We start from the raw sequence: 18,616 nt of genomic DNA on the forward strand, positions 1-18,616 counted from the left end.
AGAAGCACCGAGAATAGGAGAGCTAAACGCAAACCACAGGGCAAGAAGGGAGGGAGGAGCTGGGTCCCGAAGCGGGACGGGGTTTAAGGCTCCGGGCAAGGACAAGGAGTGATGGACAGGGGGAATGGCTTCAAACTGCCAGAGGGCAGGGATGGATGGGATATTGGGAAGGAATTCCTCCCTGTGAGGGTGGGGAGGCCCTGGAATGGAATTCCCAGAGCAGCTGGGATCCCTGGCAGTGCCCAAGGCCAGGTTGGACTTTGGGGCTTGGAGCAGCCTGGGACAGTGCAAGGTGTCCCTGCCATGGCAGCGTGGAATGAAATCGGCTTTAATGTCCCTTCCAGCCCAAACCATTCCATGATCCTGTGGATTCTGTGATAAGACAAGCACAGCAGAGCTCCCTGTGTCTCTGAAGGTGAGACAAGCCACGCTCCTGCCAGAAGCAGCAGCTATGAAATAGTAGCGGATGTTAATTAAACAGTTGGACAGTTCCAGTTCTTACTCTGTTTTATCAACAACTGAGTCAGTTCCTGCTGAACTCTGTGTCCAGCTGGAATTAATGGAATTCAAAATAAAACAGGTACAGCTCTTCAGAAATAGTAGAGTAGAACTTGGGAGAAATGTGCACTTTAGCATCTTATAAAACAGCACCAGAAAGTAACTGTCAAGATTTCCTTGTGACAGTAGGACATGCACATCCACTGCTGGATTTAGGAGGGAAGATGTTAATTATTCACATTGATAAACTGGTAATATTAATCACGGACTCTCCTGAATTGGAAGAGACCCACAGGGATCAGCCAGGGCAGCTCCTGGCCCTGCCCAGACCCCCAACAATCCCAGCCTGGCATCCCTGGCAGCTCCTGGAGCTCTGGCAGCCTCGGGGCTGTGCCCATTCCTGGGGAGCCTGGGCAGTGCCAGCACCCTCTGGGGGAAGAGCCTTTCCCTGAGATCCAACCCAAAGCTCCCCTGGCACAGCTCCAGGTATTCTCTCAGTGGTGACACAGAGATCAGGACCTGTCCTGAACTCCTCAAATGAGGCAAGGTACTGATGGTGCATTGGGATGGTGGTTAAAATGCAGGAGTCAGCATTTGGAAGATGTAAAAAAGCCATGAGAAGCAGACAAACTCTGTCCATGGATCTCTAGGTCAGGCAGAGCTGCAATGTGCTGTCTCAGGAGATGGGATTTTGCCAGTGGAGCAGTGACAGACATGGAAATGAGCTGTTTGTCAGTGTAACAAAACAACTCCATGGATCCAGGTAGATCCATGCTGGCTGATCCTGGAGCACTGGGCTCTCTCCAGTCACTCTCCAGCTGCTGTGATCTCCAGCAAAGCCACGGGAGCTGACAAAGATCTGGGCACGGCTTGCAGAGCTGCAGATGGCTCAGTGGAACACAAGGCTGCAGCTCACACTGGAATACTTTTATATCTCTGGTGGGAGGCTCCAGGCAAGCTAAGAGAGCCCCCAAATCCAGCAGGATGCTGTAGGAGTGTGCTTTACATTCCCTGGTTGGTCATAGCTTTAGAGAAAACTATTTTTGGATGAGGAACACATCCCTTCTCCAGGTGCACCTTCCTTCATGTGGCGAGACAGGAGCTGAATGGCAGCATCAGGTTTTCTTAGAAGGAGAATAAGCAGTAATTTTAGCAAATGAAGGTACTTATGTAAGAATTTGGCTTATAATTTGCACCTAGCTGCATTCCTGTGACAAAAAAATGAATCATATTTCCTGCCAAAATAGCTGAGACCTGTCAGATGGCAGCTCTTTGTCTGAAGAGAGTAGCAGCAGCTTCACCCATGAGCTCACTCCCCGATGAGGAGCAATTATAAATTATGCAGTTGAGAATGGGCTATGGAAAATAGCTGACATTTTCTGTCTGTCTTTAAATCCCCGCAGTCTTTCGATCAAACTCTTTCAAGAGTCGCTTTGTGAGCCTTCTGTGGAATCAAGCTGTACTTTGAGAGATGGGGATGAGTGTTTGAATGAAATATCAGGTGTGTTTTCCATCTGGAGAGAAGGCAGCTACTCCACAATCCTGGAACTGTGGCTGTCCCTGGATCCCTGAAAGTGTCCAAGGCCAGGTTGGATGAGGCTTTGAGCAAGCTGGGACAGTGGAAAATGCTCCTGTCCATGGCAGGGGGTGGGATGAGATGAGTTTTAAGGTCTCTTCTCATCCAAACCATTCTGGGATGCTGTGATTATATAAACACAGCCCTGGAGAGCATCCTGTGCTCACAGGACCAATTCACAGTCAGATGTGTTTGATGGATGTTTTGTGGCAAGAAAATCTGACGTGGGACAGACTCTGGAGTACTGGAGATGCAGAGGAGCCTGTGCTGAGCCTACAGGGAAGAGCAGGGAGAAATATTGTGAGCTACAATACCTGTAAAGGAACAAAGTGATACCGTGGATAATTGTATTGGGTAGCTTGTGCCAGTCACAGCAAGTGTTTTATGGAATCAGGGAACTGTTTAGGGAGGAAAAGCCCTCTATGAAGGTGGAGTCTGCCATGGCCCCATGTCCCCACATGCCACATCCACACGGTGTTTAAATCTTTCCAAGGATGGGAACTCCACCACTGCCCTGGAAGCCTGTGCCAGGCCTGACCCCCCTTTCCATGGGGAAATTCCTGCTGTGCCCACCCTGAGCTGCCCTGGCCCAGCCTGAGGCCGTTCCCTCTGCTCCTGTCCCTGTTCCCTGGAGCAGAGCCCGACCCCCCGGCTGTCCCCTCCTGGCAGGAGCTGTGCAGAGCCACAAGGGCCCCCTGAGCCTCCTTTTCTCCAGGCTGAGCCCCCTCCCAGCTCCCTCAGCCTCTCCTGGGGCTCCAGCCCCTTCCCAGCTCCGTTCCCTTCTCCAGCCCCTCCATGTCTCTTATCACGAGGGGCCCGGAGCTGCCCTCAGGCCTGGCGGTGCCCACCGGTGCCAGCTCAGGGGACAATCCCTGCCCCGCGCCCGGCACCGGCGCTGTCCCCACCCGGGCCGAGCGGGGCCGTGCCGGGCTCCTCCCGCGCGGGGCCGGCCCGGCCTGAGGGGGCGGCCCGGCCGCGTTTGGCGCCATGGCCGCCATGGAGCCCGAGCGGCTGCGGCGCCGCCTCGGCTCCGCGTTCCGGCTGCGGGGGCTCGTCCTGCGCCCGTGAGTAGCGCCGGGCCCGACCCTGCTCCGGTCCCGGACCCTGCTCCGGACCCGCGGGGATCGGCCCCGGGCGGGCCTCGGGGCCGGGGAGCGCCGGTGCGGGATGGGGCCGGGGCCGCTCCGCGTCCCCCGGGGCGCCTCCTCGGGATGCGGGGCTGCCTTTCCCACCTCCTCCTCCTTCCCCCGCATCGAGGCCTCTGGAGGCTCCTCCAAAGCCATCTTTCGCCTGTCCGGCTGCTGCGGGCCCCTTCCTTCCATCCATCCGTCCATCCGTCCCTCTGATGACCCTGGCTGCCGCCAGAAGCTGCCCGTGGTCTCCCCTCAGAGCCCTCCCTGATGCTGGTGCCGGCTGTTCGCTTGAGTTTTTTGTCTGCCTCTGACCCTGACAGCTCTGGGGTCTGAGTTCCACTTGCCACTCTTGTGCTCAGCATTCTTTGCTAGAGGAAGGAATGGCATTTCCAAAGACAGGAATGGTATATTTTCAATATAATAGTGTTATTTAGAGATGCCAAGGTCAATGAAAAGGGATTCCTGCTTGCAGTGGAAGGTGTCATGATTTAAAAGAGACTCCCATCACTCTTATTTTCCCTTTCTTTCTAGTGTGTGTTAATATCAATTAAATTCTGTTGTCGTTGGGATGTGATTATTTAGACAGTGCCCTGATACTTTCATTAGAGAGGAGCACAAGTCCAGAACTCCTGACCCCACAGTTCCATGAGCTGAGACACTTTGAAGGTCAGGCTGATCACCAAAATGCCAGTTGGATTGGCCAGGTGGTGACATTAATAAGAAAATTTTTATCTTTAATGTGAGACCCTTGTGTCAGGTTGAGGGGAAAACTGGATTTCTAAATCTTATGTTATTGAGAATTAAAATAACTTCTATTTCAAATATATTGCTGAACTGGAGCAGGTCCTGTGGGGGCTGCAGAGGTGCTCCTGGGCTGGAGGCCGTGGGGGAAGCAGGAGGAGCTGGAAGCTCTCTCTGGTGACATCCCAGCTTCAGGGCTGCACCCGGATTTGGAGTCCAAAATGAGGGATGTGGAGCTGCTGGAATGAGTCCAGAGAGGCCATGGAGCTGCTCCCAGGGCTGGGACCCCTCTGCTCTGGAGCCAGGCTGGGAGAGCTGGGAATGTTCCCCTGGAGAGGAGAAGGCTCCAGGGAGAGCTCAGAGCCCCTGGCAGGGCCTGGAGGGGCTCCAGGAGAGCTGGAGAGGGACTGGGGACAAGGATGGAGGGACAGGACACAGGGAATGGCTCCCACTGGCAGAGGGCAGGGATGGGTGGGAGATTGGGAACTGGGAATTGCTGGCTGGGCTGGAATTGCCAGAGCAGCTGTGGCTGCCCCTGGATCCCTGGCAGTGCCCAAGGCCAGGTTGGACACTGGGGCTGGAGCAGCCTGGGACAGTGGGAGGTGTCCCTGCCATGGCAGGGAGATGGAATGGGATGGGATTTAAGGTCCCTTCCAACCCAAACCATTCTGGAATTCCATGAATTGAGGGTCAGAGAACCTGGCATGGGGAGGATGTGAAGGATTTGGGTTGATTTAGCCTCAGGAAGGGAAGATTCATGATGAGCTAATCCCACTCTTCCTAAAAGTGAGAAGTGTTCTCAAGGATGCACAGTGACGTGCCAAGAGACATTTCATTCTTCATTGTAATTGTAATTAAACCTTGAAGTTGATGGAGTAGAGAAGTGCTGGAATCTCCCTCAGTGGAAGTTCTCAGGGCTCCACGGGGGCCCTGCACAGCATAACCCAAGCCCTGCTTCCAGGAGAAGGTTGGACCACAGGGTCTCCAGAATTCCCTTCAGCCTTGGAATTTTTTGTGTGAAGCTGAGGTTCTCCACATCTTTTCCCTGATATTTTCGATCCCAATGATTTTTTTCTTTGACTTATACCAACGTGCTATTATGCAGAACTAATCATTTCTGCCTTTTTAACCACTAGCTATGTGGTGGTGATGTGCACACCTGCCAAAATCAGCTCAGTTTGTGTCAACAATTGAACATTAATTGCTTTTTGTGCTTTCTCCTCTGGGATTAGGGATGCCCTGAAGTATCTCACTGAAGCTTTCCAGTCCACCAGTGAGGGGGAACTTGACGATATAATTGAAAATGTCATCGATGCCGTTGAAAAACAGCCTTGTAAGTAAACCATTTCTTTTTCTTGAGCCAGTTTTCCTGGCATTTCTGATGTCATCAAGACAAAGACAGTGACTGGCAGCAGAGGCACTGAGGTGTCACTGTAGTGTGAAGGGTTGATTGAGATAAATGTATTTTTTGGCCCTTTATTTTGGTTAAACACTGAGGTTTGCAATGTCAGCAGAAGACATTTGTGCCATTTAAAGAGTTGGCAGTGCAGAATATCCTGACTTTTCCAGGAGTAGTAACATTATTCAGTGACAGTTACTAAAAGTTTGTCTGGACATCTTTGTACCTGAAACTGTCATTTTAAATACTAAAGTGGAGAGAGTCTATTTACAGGACACAGGGAATGGCTTCCCATTGCCAGAGGGCAGGGATGGATGGAATATTTTGAAAGAATATTTTGAAGGAATATTTTGATAGAATATCTACCTGTGAGGGTGGAGAGGTCTTCAAACTAATTTCAATTATCAGTTTAAATCCATGAAAACAACTATGTGCCATCTCCAGAATTGTGTTGGAATACTTAAGGCAGCAATCCTTGTGATAATGTTCTGGAACCAAATTAACCTCCAGAATGTGAGAGCTCAGCTCTTAACACATTTGTGATATATTTGGCAGCTTTGCATAAACTATAATTGTCTTGTTCTCCATGTTTGGGGAATTCAGGGTGGGCACAGAGTATTTTTCCCTAGGAATGTGTCCTTTTGGTGGCAATATTAAGTGATCCATCTGAGTGTCATTGCAGAAAACGTGAGGAGACTCAGCCATTTAATGTGAAATATTGGAGACTCACTTCCTTCCTTGCTGCAGGTTTAATCCTTGGGATTTTTCTTTCCAGTGTCATCCAACATGATTGAGCAGCCCCTGGTGGAAGCAGCTGTCCAGGAATGCAGCCGGGCTCCGGATGAGGCCATGTAGGGTGACATTAAAAATGTTATGGGGACTTCTGGGAGCTGCTGGCATTTCCTTGTTCCTCCTGGGGAAATGAATGCCAGGCATTGTCTGCAGTCATTGCTCTGTGCTTTTGCCTTCCTGCTGCTGCCTTTGCTCCAGTGATGCCTCAGGTTTAGCTTTTATATTTTCAGGTTCTGAGCTGCTTTAGTGTGTGGGGCTGGGCTCCATATTATGGGATGGTGAGCTCTGTGCACAGAGAGGGAGACAAAACAATTCCTGCTCCAGCTGGGCACCAAGGACAAATGATCCAAATCTCAGCCCAGGAGCACAAACCCCGTGGGCTGCAGAGAGAAAAACAAGCAGGATGGGAGTGCAGGGGCTGAGCTGGAATTGGACACTGAACTGCAATGTGCACATGGAGCAGAGCTGATCCCAGGGAGAGACCCCGGGAGCGCTCGTGCATTTTGGGACCATTTGGGTTCATCTTGGCTGCAGCCCTGGCTGGGCTCTGGTGCTGCCCAAGGTGGATCCATGGAGGAGATCCTTGGAATCAATCCCTGCTTTGTTCTGGAACTCCATCCAGCCTCTGCTCTAGGGCAGCTTCTCAAGGCATCACCAGGTTGCTCCTTGGAGCTTTTATTCTCATGGCTGGGCCTCCAGGGGGCCCTGAATAGAATCTGGAATTCTGGAATTCAGCTGCTGGGGTTGTGTGCTGGGTGTGCTGCAGGTGGAATATTAACCAGCACTTCTGGCCATGCTTTGTTTGCTTTGCTCTAGATGAAAGTTATCTCAAGTTACTTTTGTTCCTTTCTTTTTTGAAAGCACTTTGGAAAAGTTTTCCTCTGGGGTGCCTGCTCCTGCTTTTTTGTTTAGTTTTTTGAAGCCCTGATTGATTTCCCTTCTGTAATAACAAAGTGTGGAGCAATTACTGGAGTTTCTGAGGACTTTGTGATCCTGATGGATGTGTTTCCTTTCGTGTTCCCATCGTGATGCAAAGCATGAAAAGAGATGGTTTGCTGGGCATGTCAATTAGATCCTGTCATCCCCCAGCCTCTCAGGATGGAGAAAATTTGGGTTTAACTTTCCTCCTTGCTGTTGGAATGTTTATGATGCAGATGGTGTGAGTGTGACTTTTCTTTGTGGTGCTTTTTTATACTTAATGTAGGGTTTTTTTGCTCCAGAAGTGAAGAGAAATCCATATGTACAGATTCTCAGTGCAGAGTCATGAAGGGAAAAGCTCTACAGATCACAGAGACAAGTCTTTTTCATTATTTAACTCAAAGATGCAGGAGAAAATAGACTAGAAATAGGATATAAAATAAGAGAAGTGGTGATGATAGTGAACAAAACAAATGTCATTTTAGCCAACATATTTATCAGTTTGTTTCATCCACTTCATGGAATCACAGAATGGTTTTGGTTGGGAGCTAACATTCAGTTAATGCTGTCACTGTTCTTATTTCAGAGAAAATGTTTTCAACATTATTGGAGCCTTTGACATTCCACGTTATATTTATAATTCAGAAAGAAAGAAGTTTCTGCCGTAAGTCTCCCATATTTTAAGTTTCAAGCACTCCCTGTTTTAAGAACAAAGCCTCTATTTCTATAGCCTAAGTCTGGTTTTAATCTTTCTCTCTTGGCTCTGTTCAACTGAAGCCTGAGTGAGAAAAGTAATAAATGTTTAAGACATAAACCAAGTTTATTCCACCTAATGAATAAAAAAGACAGTGAGGCTAAGGGCATACATCACTAAAGGTAGTTTGGGGTTATTTTTTTTTCTCACATTGGGCTGTTTAAATTTATTTTTTTAATAAATTTGATCTGTCTGCTGCCTGTATTTATTTCTTAGTCTGTATCTTGCAGCTCCCTGAAGCCCTGGGGGGTTTCTAAGGAGAGCTCCAAACAGTAAAAAAGAAAAATTAGGAGCAGCTGGTAAGAAACTGGAGGAATAATGCTTTTGTTCACAACTGCTTAAAGGCTGCTTTTTTTAAAATGGATTTCTGCAGAGGTCTCTTTGGGTGGAGGGATAAATCTCAAGGCCTGTGAGTTAGAGGGGAATGAAGTGGGTGCAGAAATGCAGAGACACAGGATCCTGAGCAGGAATTTACCTAAATCATAGTGCAGCTTCTGCAGCCTCCCAGACCTTTTAGACCAAGAAATCATCTTTATGTGGGAAATATCCCTTTTTTGACATTCTGACTGTGTTAATTCCTTGCAGCCTGTCCATGACTGACCTGCCCAGGCCCAGTTTATTTGGGACTGCCAGGGACAAGGCGGAGCTGTTCCGGGAGCGCTACTCCATCCTCCAGCAGGTCAGGAGTCCTCAGGGATGGATCCCACTTCTCCTTCCAAAAATACATCATGCTCTGCCTCATAAACCCTCTGCCTTCCAGCTTGTCACAAAAAACTTCTTTTAGCAGCCTTACTAAGATGCTTTCATGACACTTTTTTTAGGCTTAGTTTTATTACCCAGTGCATTTTTTAGGCTTAGTTTTATTACCCGGTGTTATTGATCATCTGTTTCTTGGAAGTAAATTCTTGTCAAAAAGACTGAATTATTAAATGTTGCTGGATGAAGTAGAGTAAGAACTTTCTGAAGTGTTTTGCATAGTGTTTGTAGCAAACTGGCTTTTTGGCAGTGCTCGTTTATTTTTAAACTGAATCACTTCCATTTTGGTTTGTGCAGAGGACTCACAGACATGAGCTGTTCACTCCTTCACCAGTTGATGCTCATCCTGATGATAGCAAGAACAAATTCCAGGTAAAAAAATGGAGTTCTTTCCAGTTTTAATCCAAATAATCACAGCAGTTCTTTGTGCTAGCAGCCACTATTGGGAATCTTCTCCTAAGGCACATTGAGAAATAAGGCTCTGGTGTTGGTAACGAGCCTGTATCCTCTGGCTCGTCTGTGTCTTCATGTACAGCCATGTCCTGTGTGGGGCTTTGCCTTGCCTGGGAGAAAGCAAGCAACAGAGTTTGAGTTTGGAGACTTTGATTTGATTCTGATTGGATTCTTTGCCTTTGATCCCAGCTAAAGACAGTAGAAACTCTCCTGGGCAATCCAGCTAAAGTGGGAGAAGTGATTGTGCTTGGGATGATCACTCAGCTCAAGGAGGTGAGTTCTTTTTTGCTGTGGAGTCTCTGATCACTGCTCATTCAGTGCTGTAATACATTAAAAAATGAGAAAACTTAAATATCTCACACTTACCCATTCTAAGAGACTTTTCCTCAAGCATTCAGTGCCACTGTGTGTGGAAAATGTCTTTCTTTGTCTTCCCACTGTAAAATTTTTATGTCAGCAACCAGAAGCAGTTAGGATTTTTTGGCTTGTCCCTTCTTGAGAGGCTGGAGCTTCCAGTGGCTGAGTTTGGACTTGCCAGTGCCCTGGCCTGTGATTTTAGGGGGAGAGCACCAGCAATCCCAACTGCAGCAGCTCCCAGGGAAGCTGCTGAGATACATTTACTATAAATGACTTTATTTTCAGTTCTTGCCAGATTAAAACATTAAACTCAGCCAAGTAATTTCTTAATGCTGACTGATAAAAGCTTCTGACTGAAGCATTTGTGTGTTTGGTATATTTTGCTTTATTAATGAATCCTGTTTTGTAGGGGAAATTTTTCCTGGAAGACCCCACAGGAGTGGTCCAGCTAGACCTTAGTAAAGCAATATCCTTTTGCTGTGATGGAAGAGCTGGAGGAGTTTCCTGTAGACCTTCAGGATTTGAAATTGATCAGTAAATCAATGCTGACCATTCAGAATTACATACTGAGAGCTGCAGCTCTGTCTTTCTCCTTTGTTTGCAATTCCTTGGCTGCTGCAGCTCCTTCCTTTCCCTTGGACACAGTCACTTTCCCTCCCCATGGAAGCAGAGCCTGTTCCATTTCCTGGGCTCTCTCTGGACTTACCTGCTCATGTACCAGGGAATTTCCAGGCTCTTCAGGTAGCCTGTGAACTTTCAGTGCTGTCCAAATCTGTTACACCAGCTGGAAAGCAAATTTTGCTTCAAAAACCTGCTTTAAATCTAAAAAAAAATACATTCCTTAACCTTCCTGCACCAGTTCCACAGTGGGTTATACACTGAATCCTCCTTTGTTCTGGCAGAAGGTAAAGCAGACTGGGTTTATTTTTTTAGCTTGTAATAAATTATTCTGTTCAAGCTGTGGCTGCCAGATGTGGCTGAGCAGAGAAGTCTCATTTTGGTGACCATCAGTGAGTTTGGGACTGAGATTTTTGGCCTTCAGCTTTTGCTGTGACTCTGGAGGCAGAGAGGAGGAATTTGGGGATGTTGGGACATGTGAGGCTCTGGAGCAGCTTTGAGGATTGGCCCCAGCATGCTTGGAGAAGTTATGACTGGATTAGGAAGACAGCCTGGAATAACCAGAGGAATGATTTAATGATCTGAAAATGCTGCTCTGTGCTGGCAAAGCTTTGGTCCTTTAATGAGGCTTCTCATTAGGATGATGTAAGAGCTTGCAGTTTTGGAGCCTTGTTTTAGCAAAAAAAAAAAAGGCAAAAAAAGCTATTTCTGTATGTGGAATGTTCCTCTGTGCAAGATCCATGATCTCAGTCTGTTTTCTGGTGTGTCTTATGCTTGTAAGAAGAATTTTGGAGCAGAAGTGAGAGTGAGGATAAATAAATAAATCACCAAGATCCTTCTGTTCTCAGCAGGGGGATTTGAGACAAGGATGGGAACCCTTCCAGGACAGGGCCAGCAAAATCATGCAGTCCTCCTGGTGTGCTCGAGGGGCTTGTCCATGTGGCTGTGCAGCAGATCCACTCACAGCAGTGGCTGGGGTTCAGAACAAAGTTGATTTCCTTCTCAGCCCTTTTTCCACCCGGATCATTGCTGCTCTGGTTCTGTGGAGCTGCCACAGGAGAGGGATTGATGGAGGCTGGGACTGGCAGTGCAGCACGGCTGCCAACTCTGACTAATGTCTAGGACATGATGCTGTTAGAAAAACCGAAGGGTTATTTTGCTGTTTTGCTCTTCCAAAACCTCCTAGGTTGGTATGAAGATGAAGTTTTTCATGTGAACGCTTTTGGATTTCCGCCCTCTGAGCCTTCTGCCACCACGAGGTACAAAAGTGGCTTTTGGCAGCCTCACTCCCTGTTTTCCTAGGGGTTTCTAAGTAAGATCATTGTTATTTTGTAATTTCTCTGACATTCAGGTGTGTTATTCTTCCTCCTCCCCAAATGCTTTAAAATAAATACCATTTTAAGGAAGCAATTCTGGGACTTAGAGGCACTAAAGCCTGTAGTGTTGGCAGAAAAACCCTTCCAAAGGCCTTTGGGTTCTGCATATTAATGGAAATTGGGATGTAAACCCTTCTCAATGGTAAATGGGAATAATAAATTCCTTGTTGCTGAGAGAATGGATCCCTGGGACAGTGGAAGGTGTCCCTGCCCATGGCAGGGACATAGGGGAATAGGATGAGCTTTGAAGTCCCTTTGAACCCAAGCCATGCTGGGATCCTAACTGGAGCATTTTAATGATGCAGAGCCTTCTATGGGAATATCAACTTCTTTGGAGGGCCTTCCTCATCATCAGTAAAGGCTTCTGCAAAGCTGAAGCAGCTGGAGGAAGAGAATGAAGATGCCATGTTTGTGTTTGTGTCTGATGTGTGGCTGGACCAAGCAGAGGTGCTGGAAAAGCTTCACATGATGTTTTCAGGTAGGTGAGAATTGCTTTCACTCTCAACCTTGTTTGCATGATTTGTTTCCGTAAATTCTTGGTACAAATGGTGGTTTGACCTGTAGCCATTTTCTGGGCTGTGGTAGGAATGTTTCCCTTGCTCCTAGAAGCTCTTCCTGGGCTTAGCTTGAAGACTAATTCCTTAGTTCAGAGAGATGAATGCTGCCAGATGGGATATTGGGAATTGGGAATTGCTGGCTGGGCTGGAATTGCCAGAGCAGCTGTGGCTGCCCCTGGATCCCTGGCAGTGCCCAAGGCCGGGCTGGAGGGTTTGTCCCAGGGTTTGGAGCACCCTGGGACAATGGAAGTGTCCCTGCCATGGCAGGGGTGGAATGGGATGGTCTTTAAGGTCCAGCCCAACTCATTCCAGGATTCTGGGATCAGTAATGGGGACAGCACTGGGAAAAACAAGCATTTATGAATTGCTCCTTTGTATTGCAGCAGTTTGGGAACAGCTTGTCCCTCCTGCCTCGGGCAGAATGGGAGTGTGAGAGAGTGACTGCTTTAAAAACAGCCCAGAATTCAGGGTGGGAAGCTGCTCCTCACCAAAAGGGAGCTGGACACAAATGAGCAGAGTCGTGCAGAAGTTAAAAAGCCAGTTCAGTGTCTGGGTCAGAGCTGGCCAATCCTCTGGGCAAGCTGGGCTTGACGCAGGGTTGCAGGTGCTGAGGGCAGAAAGGGACTTTGGTCAGTGAGGTTTGTGTGCTGAGCTCACCTGGCAGAGATGCACACCTTGCATTTGCTATTTTGAGACTTCACCAGGCAAGTGATAACCTTCTTAATTACAAACCAAACGAGCAGCTGTGGGGGAGAACAAGGAAAAATATTGATGAGCCCTTTCTCTGGGATCAGCAATTCTGTTCCATTTACCAGCCCCTTTGAAAACCAGTGAAGTAAATCCAAGTGTGATTCTGTCTGTCAGGAAAATGGAGAGTAACTGGGATGTGAGATGAATGCCTGAGTAGCTGTTTCTATTTTTATTTCAGGGATGGGAATCAGGTTTCTTTTTTCCCCTGCTTTGCTTTGAAGCAGTTAATGGGTGAGGTTGTGAGCACTCATCAGATCCTCAAACTGCTCAGGCAGTTCCAGTTACTGTTGCTTTATAATGCCAAAGGGGGAATTGGATGTTGGGAGAGCCCTTAAATTGGAATGATCAGGGAGGTTAATAGCAACCCAGTGCTGCCTGCTTGCTGTTTTCCTCTTGAAGGCAATAATACATTTAAAAATGGCATTATTTTTTATAATTGCACTTGGTATAATTCTGTGACTGGGCCAGGAGGTGGATACACACAAACCCTGCTGGGACTCAGCCTGTAAATGCCAGGGGGCTCCCTCAAAGTGACATTTGTACATTGCCATCCCCTTTTTGAGCTAAAAACAGCCTGGATTGAGAAAATCAGTCAGGTGTATTAATAGCAGCAGGGCTTGAAGTGCTGTTTCAGTTCCTGCTTTTCCTGGAATGGGCTGAGTGCTGGAAGGTGCTGGAGTGGATGGATACACTCACAGATCCTCTCTTTTCCCAGGTTATTCCTCTGCACCTCCCACCTGCTTTTTCTTCTGTGGAAATTTCTCATCTGCACCATATGGCAAAAATCAAATCCAGTCCCTGAAAGGTAGGGAGGTCTTTGTAAACAGCCAGACATGTGCACTGAACTAAAATAATGATGGCAAACAAATGAAGAGAGCAGAAAATAAACCCTTTAAAAAAAAACAGAGGGGGGATTCACCCAAGGTGTGTTTATTTCTAACCAGGTGTTGTGTCCTGTTTTTCCCTGACTCCAGGTTCTTTGAAGGCTCTGGCAGATATTATATGTGAATATCCCAGCATCCATAAAAGGTACAGAGCAAGGGGAAATCTGTTTATTTTGTGAAGCCTTTAATGACCTGAAGGAGCTGAGAGTTGCCCTGTTTTCTCTGTCCTGTGAGCCAGCTGTGATCAGATAAAAAGCTGGTTTTGTAAGAGGCCTGCAGGTTTGTTTGGGAGCAGGGTGAGTTTGATTGTATCTCAAATAGCTTGGGCATGGAAACTGCTAATGAGGGAGCCAAGGTCCCTCCCTGGGATACTTTCCTGGCTCCTGCTCTCTCAATTCAGAACATCAGACCCAGTTTTTAGGATCAGTTTATGCAAAAGAGATTTGTTAAAATGCATTTTTTTAAAATTTTTTTTTAATATTTTTTGCAGTAGTCGATTTGTGTTTGTCCCTGGTCCTGAAGATCCTGGGCCTGGTTCTATTTTACCAAGGTCAGTTTGCTTCACTCCCTCACATCTTGGAATTTTGAGTGAAATTTGAGTTAAAGATGGTTAAAGAGTCTTTGTTGATACCTCTGCTATTTATTTTAGACCCCCCCTGGCTGAAAATATCACTCAGGAATTCAGACAGCTGGTGCCATTTTCAGTTTTCACCACAAATCCCTGCAGGTAACCATGTAACTGCTAATTTTTAAATAATTTTTTTTAAAATAACTAAATTATTTGCAAATATAATGTTCAAAACCTAGCAGATTTTGAGGAAAATTTGCCTTAAGTTTTTCAAATTAATAGAATTCTTCACTTTCATGAATTGTAATCAGTTTTAAATACAGTAAGACATAAAAAAATAAGTGAAGGAAGGAAGTAGTGCTAAAAATATTGATACTGAATATAAAAATCCTGCTCAAAAGCATCATAAGGGAAAGTATTATTTTCATTCAATTGTCTGTATTAGAGGGAGATCAACTTTCTAATGCATCTTCCTCATCTTTAGGTTAACCTTAATTAATTTCACTGCTGTTTTCTGCTCAGGGTTCAATATTGCACCCAAGAAATCATTATTTTTCGGGAAGATTTGGTCAACAAAATGTGCAGGAACTGTGTCCGCTTCCCAAGCAGCACCATGGACATTCCCAACCATGTGAGTGAGTGGAGTTCAGCACTTCTTGCCAAGATTTTTGATTTTATTGATCAGCAGGGCTGGATTTTGGGGGCTCTGATCCTTGTTCTTGTGCCACATTGCATGAGTAACCCAGAGGGGTTGTAAGAAGGATTTATACATTTAGTATTCTTATTTTTCTTTACATTTTGACAGCAAAATAACTCAAACCATGATAGTTTAAGGTGGGATTGAGTCATTGTCACACTGGAGCTGCCCTTGAACACAGAACTTCAGAGCAGAACCAACCATCAATGTCCTGCCAAGAAACACTTGATTCCTAAAGGCAAATTTTAATGCAAATTACCATTTTTTAAATATTTGGTCGCTTACCCAGTGCCATTTGCAGTAAAGCAGCAGGTCACTCCCTCTAAAATTCATCTGCTTGTTTTGTCTCCTCACTTGAAATGGAAATTGTGCTCCTCACACATCAGCAGTGTGCTCTGGGTTTGGTTCCACTTCATGAGTGCACAGCAGGAGCTGATGGGATTTACTGAAATAACTGCATGGGAACCATCCAGGTAGTCCTGGCTCACTGCAGTGGTGGATGGAGCCTGGTTTTATTTATTTTACAGGAGTTTTTGTGTTTGTTTGCCTCAGAAAGTTGTTTTTGCTCAGTGTCTCTGTGAACACCCTGTGGACACTGAGGTTCCTTGGTTTTGTGGGCACATTTGCATTCCTGACACTTCCCTGTCCTCATCCTGGGCCTTCCAGGAAGGAAATATAGAATTGCAGCACTTTCTGCAGCTTGTTTTTTGCATACTCCACTTTGCCTTTTTTGCCTATTTTACTTCAGCCATCAGTGTAAAAAAAAAAAAAAAAGAGAGAGGGAAATTTTGTCACAAAGAAAGGAAAATCATCTGGGAATCAAATTATTTCTTCAGTTTAGGGAAAGGACTTTTTGAGTGTGGGTCTTGTGGTTAACTGGAAAGCAATAAGGAAAATAAAAACCAAAAAATGAGGGTTGTGGCAGTGCTGGTGCTTTCTGGGCTGGAGGAGCAGGTAAGTAGGTTCTCCTCTAGAGTCTGATTGATAATTGTGACATCTTCAAATCCTGGCCCTTAAAAAGGCCTTTGTATTAAAACCCCCACAAGTGAAGAAAGGAAAGAGCTGGAGGAGAGTCACTGCTTTACTCTAGAAATCATTAATAATCAGCAGGAATGAGATACAAAAAAGCCCCAAACATTTCCAGGTTCAAAAAGCTTCTTTATTAACAGACACTGAGACGTGCAGGGATGAACTGAGCTTGCAGCAAATGTTCAAACCAAGTCTTTGTGGGGTTTTTATCTGCAGTTTGTAAAGACCGTTTTATCTCAGGGGATAAATGCTTCAAATGTTTCAAACCAAGTGTTCGTGGTGATGCCTCAGGTTTGGCTTTTCTATTTTCACATTCTGTGCTGCTTTAGTGTGTGGGGCTGGGTTCACATCAGGGCATGGTGAGCTCTGTGCACAGAGCAGGGAGACAAAACAATTCCTGCTCCAGCTGGGCACCAAGGACAAATGATCCAAATCTCAGCCCAGGAGCACAAACCCCGTGGGCTGGAGAGAGAAAAACAAGCAGGATGGGAGTGCAGGGGCTGAGCTGGAATTGGACACTGAACTGCAATGTGCACATGGAGCAGAGCTGATCCCAGGGAGAGACCCCGGGAGCGCTCGTGCATTTTGGGACCATTTGGGTTCATCTTGGCTGCAGCCCTGGCTGGGCTCTTGTGCTGCCCAAGGTGGATCCATGGAGGAGATCCTTGGAATCAATCCCTGCTTTATTCTGGAACTCCATCCAGCCTCTGCTCTGGGGCAGCCTGCACAAGGCGTCAGTGGGGAAGATTTTTTGCAGTTTGTGAAGACCATTTTATCCCAGGGTAATGCTTAAAATCGAATGTTTGTGGGGTTTTTTTGTTGCAGTTTGGGAAGACCATTTTATCCCGGGGTATTGCTTAAAACCAAGTGTTCATGGTTTCTTTTTTTGTTGTTGTTTTTGTTTGTTTGTTTTTTTGGGTTTGTTTGTTTGTTTGTTTTAGTTTGTGAAGACCATTTTATCCCAGGGGTTTCTTTTTTTGTTGTTGTTTTTTTTTGTTTGTTTTTTGGGTTTGTTTGTTTGTTTGTTTGTTTTAGTTTGTGAAGACCATTTTATCCCAGGGGATAAATGCTTCAAATACTTAAAACCAAATGTTTGTGGGGTTTTTTTGTTGCAGTTTGTGGGGACCATTTTATCCCGGGGTACTGCTTAAAAGCAAGTGTTTGTGGGTTCTTTTTGTTGCAGTTTGTGAAGACCATTTTATCCCAGGGATAACGCTTAAAACCAAATGTTTGTGTGTTCTTTTTGTTTTAGTTTGTGAAGACCATTTTATCCCAGGGATAACGCTTAAAACCAAATGTTTGTGTGTTCTTTTTGTTTTAGTTTGTGAAGACCATTTTGTCCCAGGGGCACCTGAGCCCGCTGCCGCTGTACGTCAGCCCCGTGTTCTGGGCCTACGATTGCTCGCTGCGGGTTTATCCCGTGCCAGACCTGCTGGTCACTGCTGACAAACACGACCCCTTCACCGTCACCAGCTCCGAGTGCCTCTGCATCAACCCCGTGAGCAATGCCCCGCACCCCCTCGCTCCCTGCACTGCTGTTTCCTCACACCAACGTGGGTTTTCTCCCCTTTTTCCTTCGCAGGGTTCGTTCCCCAGAAGTGGATTTTGCTTCAAGGTGTTCTACCCTTCCAACAAGACAGTTGAAGACAGGTAAATTGGTTTTTCTTGTGTGCTGAGTTACTGATTGTCAGGATGAAAAGCACAGGAAATTGGTGATATTTGAATGTTCCAGCAGCTTAACTCACATTTCATACTTAGGCAGTGTAACAAATCCAAATGCCCAGAACTAAAGCAATAAATGTAGAAATTACAAATATCAGTGATGGAAAGCACAGTTCAGAGGTAAAAGGAGGGATGATTGCACTGCCTGATTTCCAGTGATAGAGACCTAATTGGGAAGCAGATTTGTTTCTGGGGATGATGGTTGTTACATAAATTAATTAAATTTAGGAAAATAATTTTGCTTCATTTTGTGATAATCATCAAGCCCAGAAGCCACTTCCAGGTTTGATTTCACATGTTTTTAAATCTGCACTTGTGCATTCCACTGACTGGAGAAAAGCCACCTGCAACACCAAAAAAGTATTAAAATCCATCAAAGTGCTTAAAATGGATGAAAATTTACCTGTTTGAAAGAATGATGGTATAACCCATTAGGAAAAGCATAAATTTATCTTCTTGTTGGAGAAGCCTTCTCAGGGAATTAATAATGGGTCAGCCTGAATGTAGAAAATACCACACCATGAGGTACTTTAGGTCTTTAAATAGTTGAAAACATTATCAAGTCTTTGCTAGATAAAGAAATAGAAGAGCATTATGAACTATTTTTAAAATAAGCCTTCTAAATACTGCTTTTCTTTGGTGTTTTCAGCAAGCTTCAAGGACTCTGAATTTCTGTGGCACTGAAAAAAGGCAGTGAAACCATGGGAAACCAACTGTAGCTCTTATTTTTTACGTGCCTAAGTTTTGTGATGTATTGTGGACTTTTTGTAAAAAATGTCAAAGACTGATTTGTTTTGTACACAAATAAACTTTTACAGGAAAAGACACTGGTGTCAGTTTAGATAAATTGTAAAGTCAGAGTGAAAAACAACTGGCAAAGCATAAAAAAAGGTTAAGTGGAGGAACCAGCTGTATCAAACAGGAAAGGAACATCTTTAAAAAAAAAGAATGAAAGATAACTTGGATAGCTGCTTATCTGCAGGGAGCCTGGAAAGGGGGGCAGGATTTTGCTTTGGGAACGCCCAGGAAAGATCTGTG

At 45.8% G+C, this 18,616-nt stretch overlaps 1 protein-coding gene across 2 annotated transcripts; it reads left to right on the plus strand.

Moving 5' to 3' along the window:
* The first annotated feature begins 3,025 nt into the window (after positions 1-3,025).
* Positions 3,026-18,401, plus strand: POLE2 (DNA polymerase epsilon 2, accessory subunit). Of its 2 annotated transcripts, XM_041458552.1 has the most exons (19): positions 3,026-3,138; positions 5,181-5,281; positions 6,123-6,198; positions 7,644-7,721; positions 8,397-8,490; positions 8,865-8,939; positions 9,210-9,293; positions 9,787-9,843; positions 10,234-10,282; positions 11,182-11,254; positions 11,677-11,849; positions 13,394-13,483; positions 13,653-13,707; positions 14,053-14,112; positions 14,212-14,289; positions 14,653-14,761; positions 17,178-17,354; positions 17,439-17,506; positions 18,228-18,401. In XM_041458552.1, the coding sequence occupies exons 1-19, from the start codon at positions 3,062-3,064 to the stop codon at positions 18,244-18,246; spliced, it is 1,593 nt and encodes a 530-aa protein (XP_041314486.1). In that variant the 5' UTR covers positions 3,026-3,061; the 3' UTR covers positions 18,247-18,401. The 2 variants fall into 2 exon arrangements, with proteins under 2 accessions (XP_041314486.1, XP_041314487.1); XM_041458553.1 differs by lacking the exons at positions 17,178-17,354; positions 17,439-17,506; positions 18,228-18,401 and adding an exon at positions 16,614-16,742.
* Positions 18,402-18,616: the final 215 nt, after the last annotated feature.

The sequence above is a fragment of the Pyrgilauda ruficollis genome, unplaced genomic scaffold, assembly GCF_017590135.1.
Source record: "Pyrgilauda ruficollis isolate IOZ18807 unplaced genomic scaffold, ASM1759013v1 scaffold129, whole genome shotgun sequence".
NCBI lineage: Eukaryota > Metazoa > Chordata > Aves > Passeriformes > Passeridae > Pyrgilauda > Pyrgilauda ruficollis.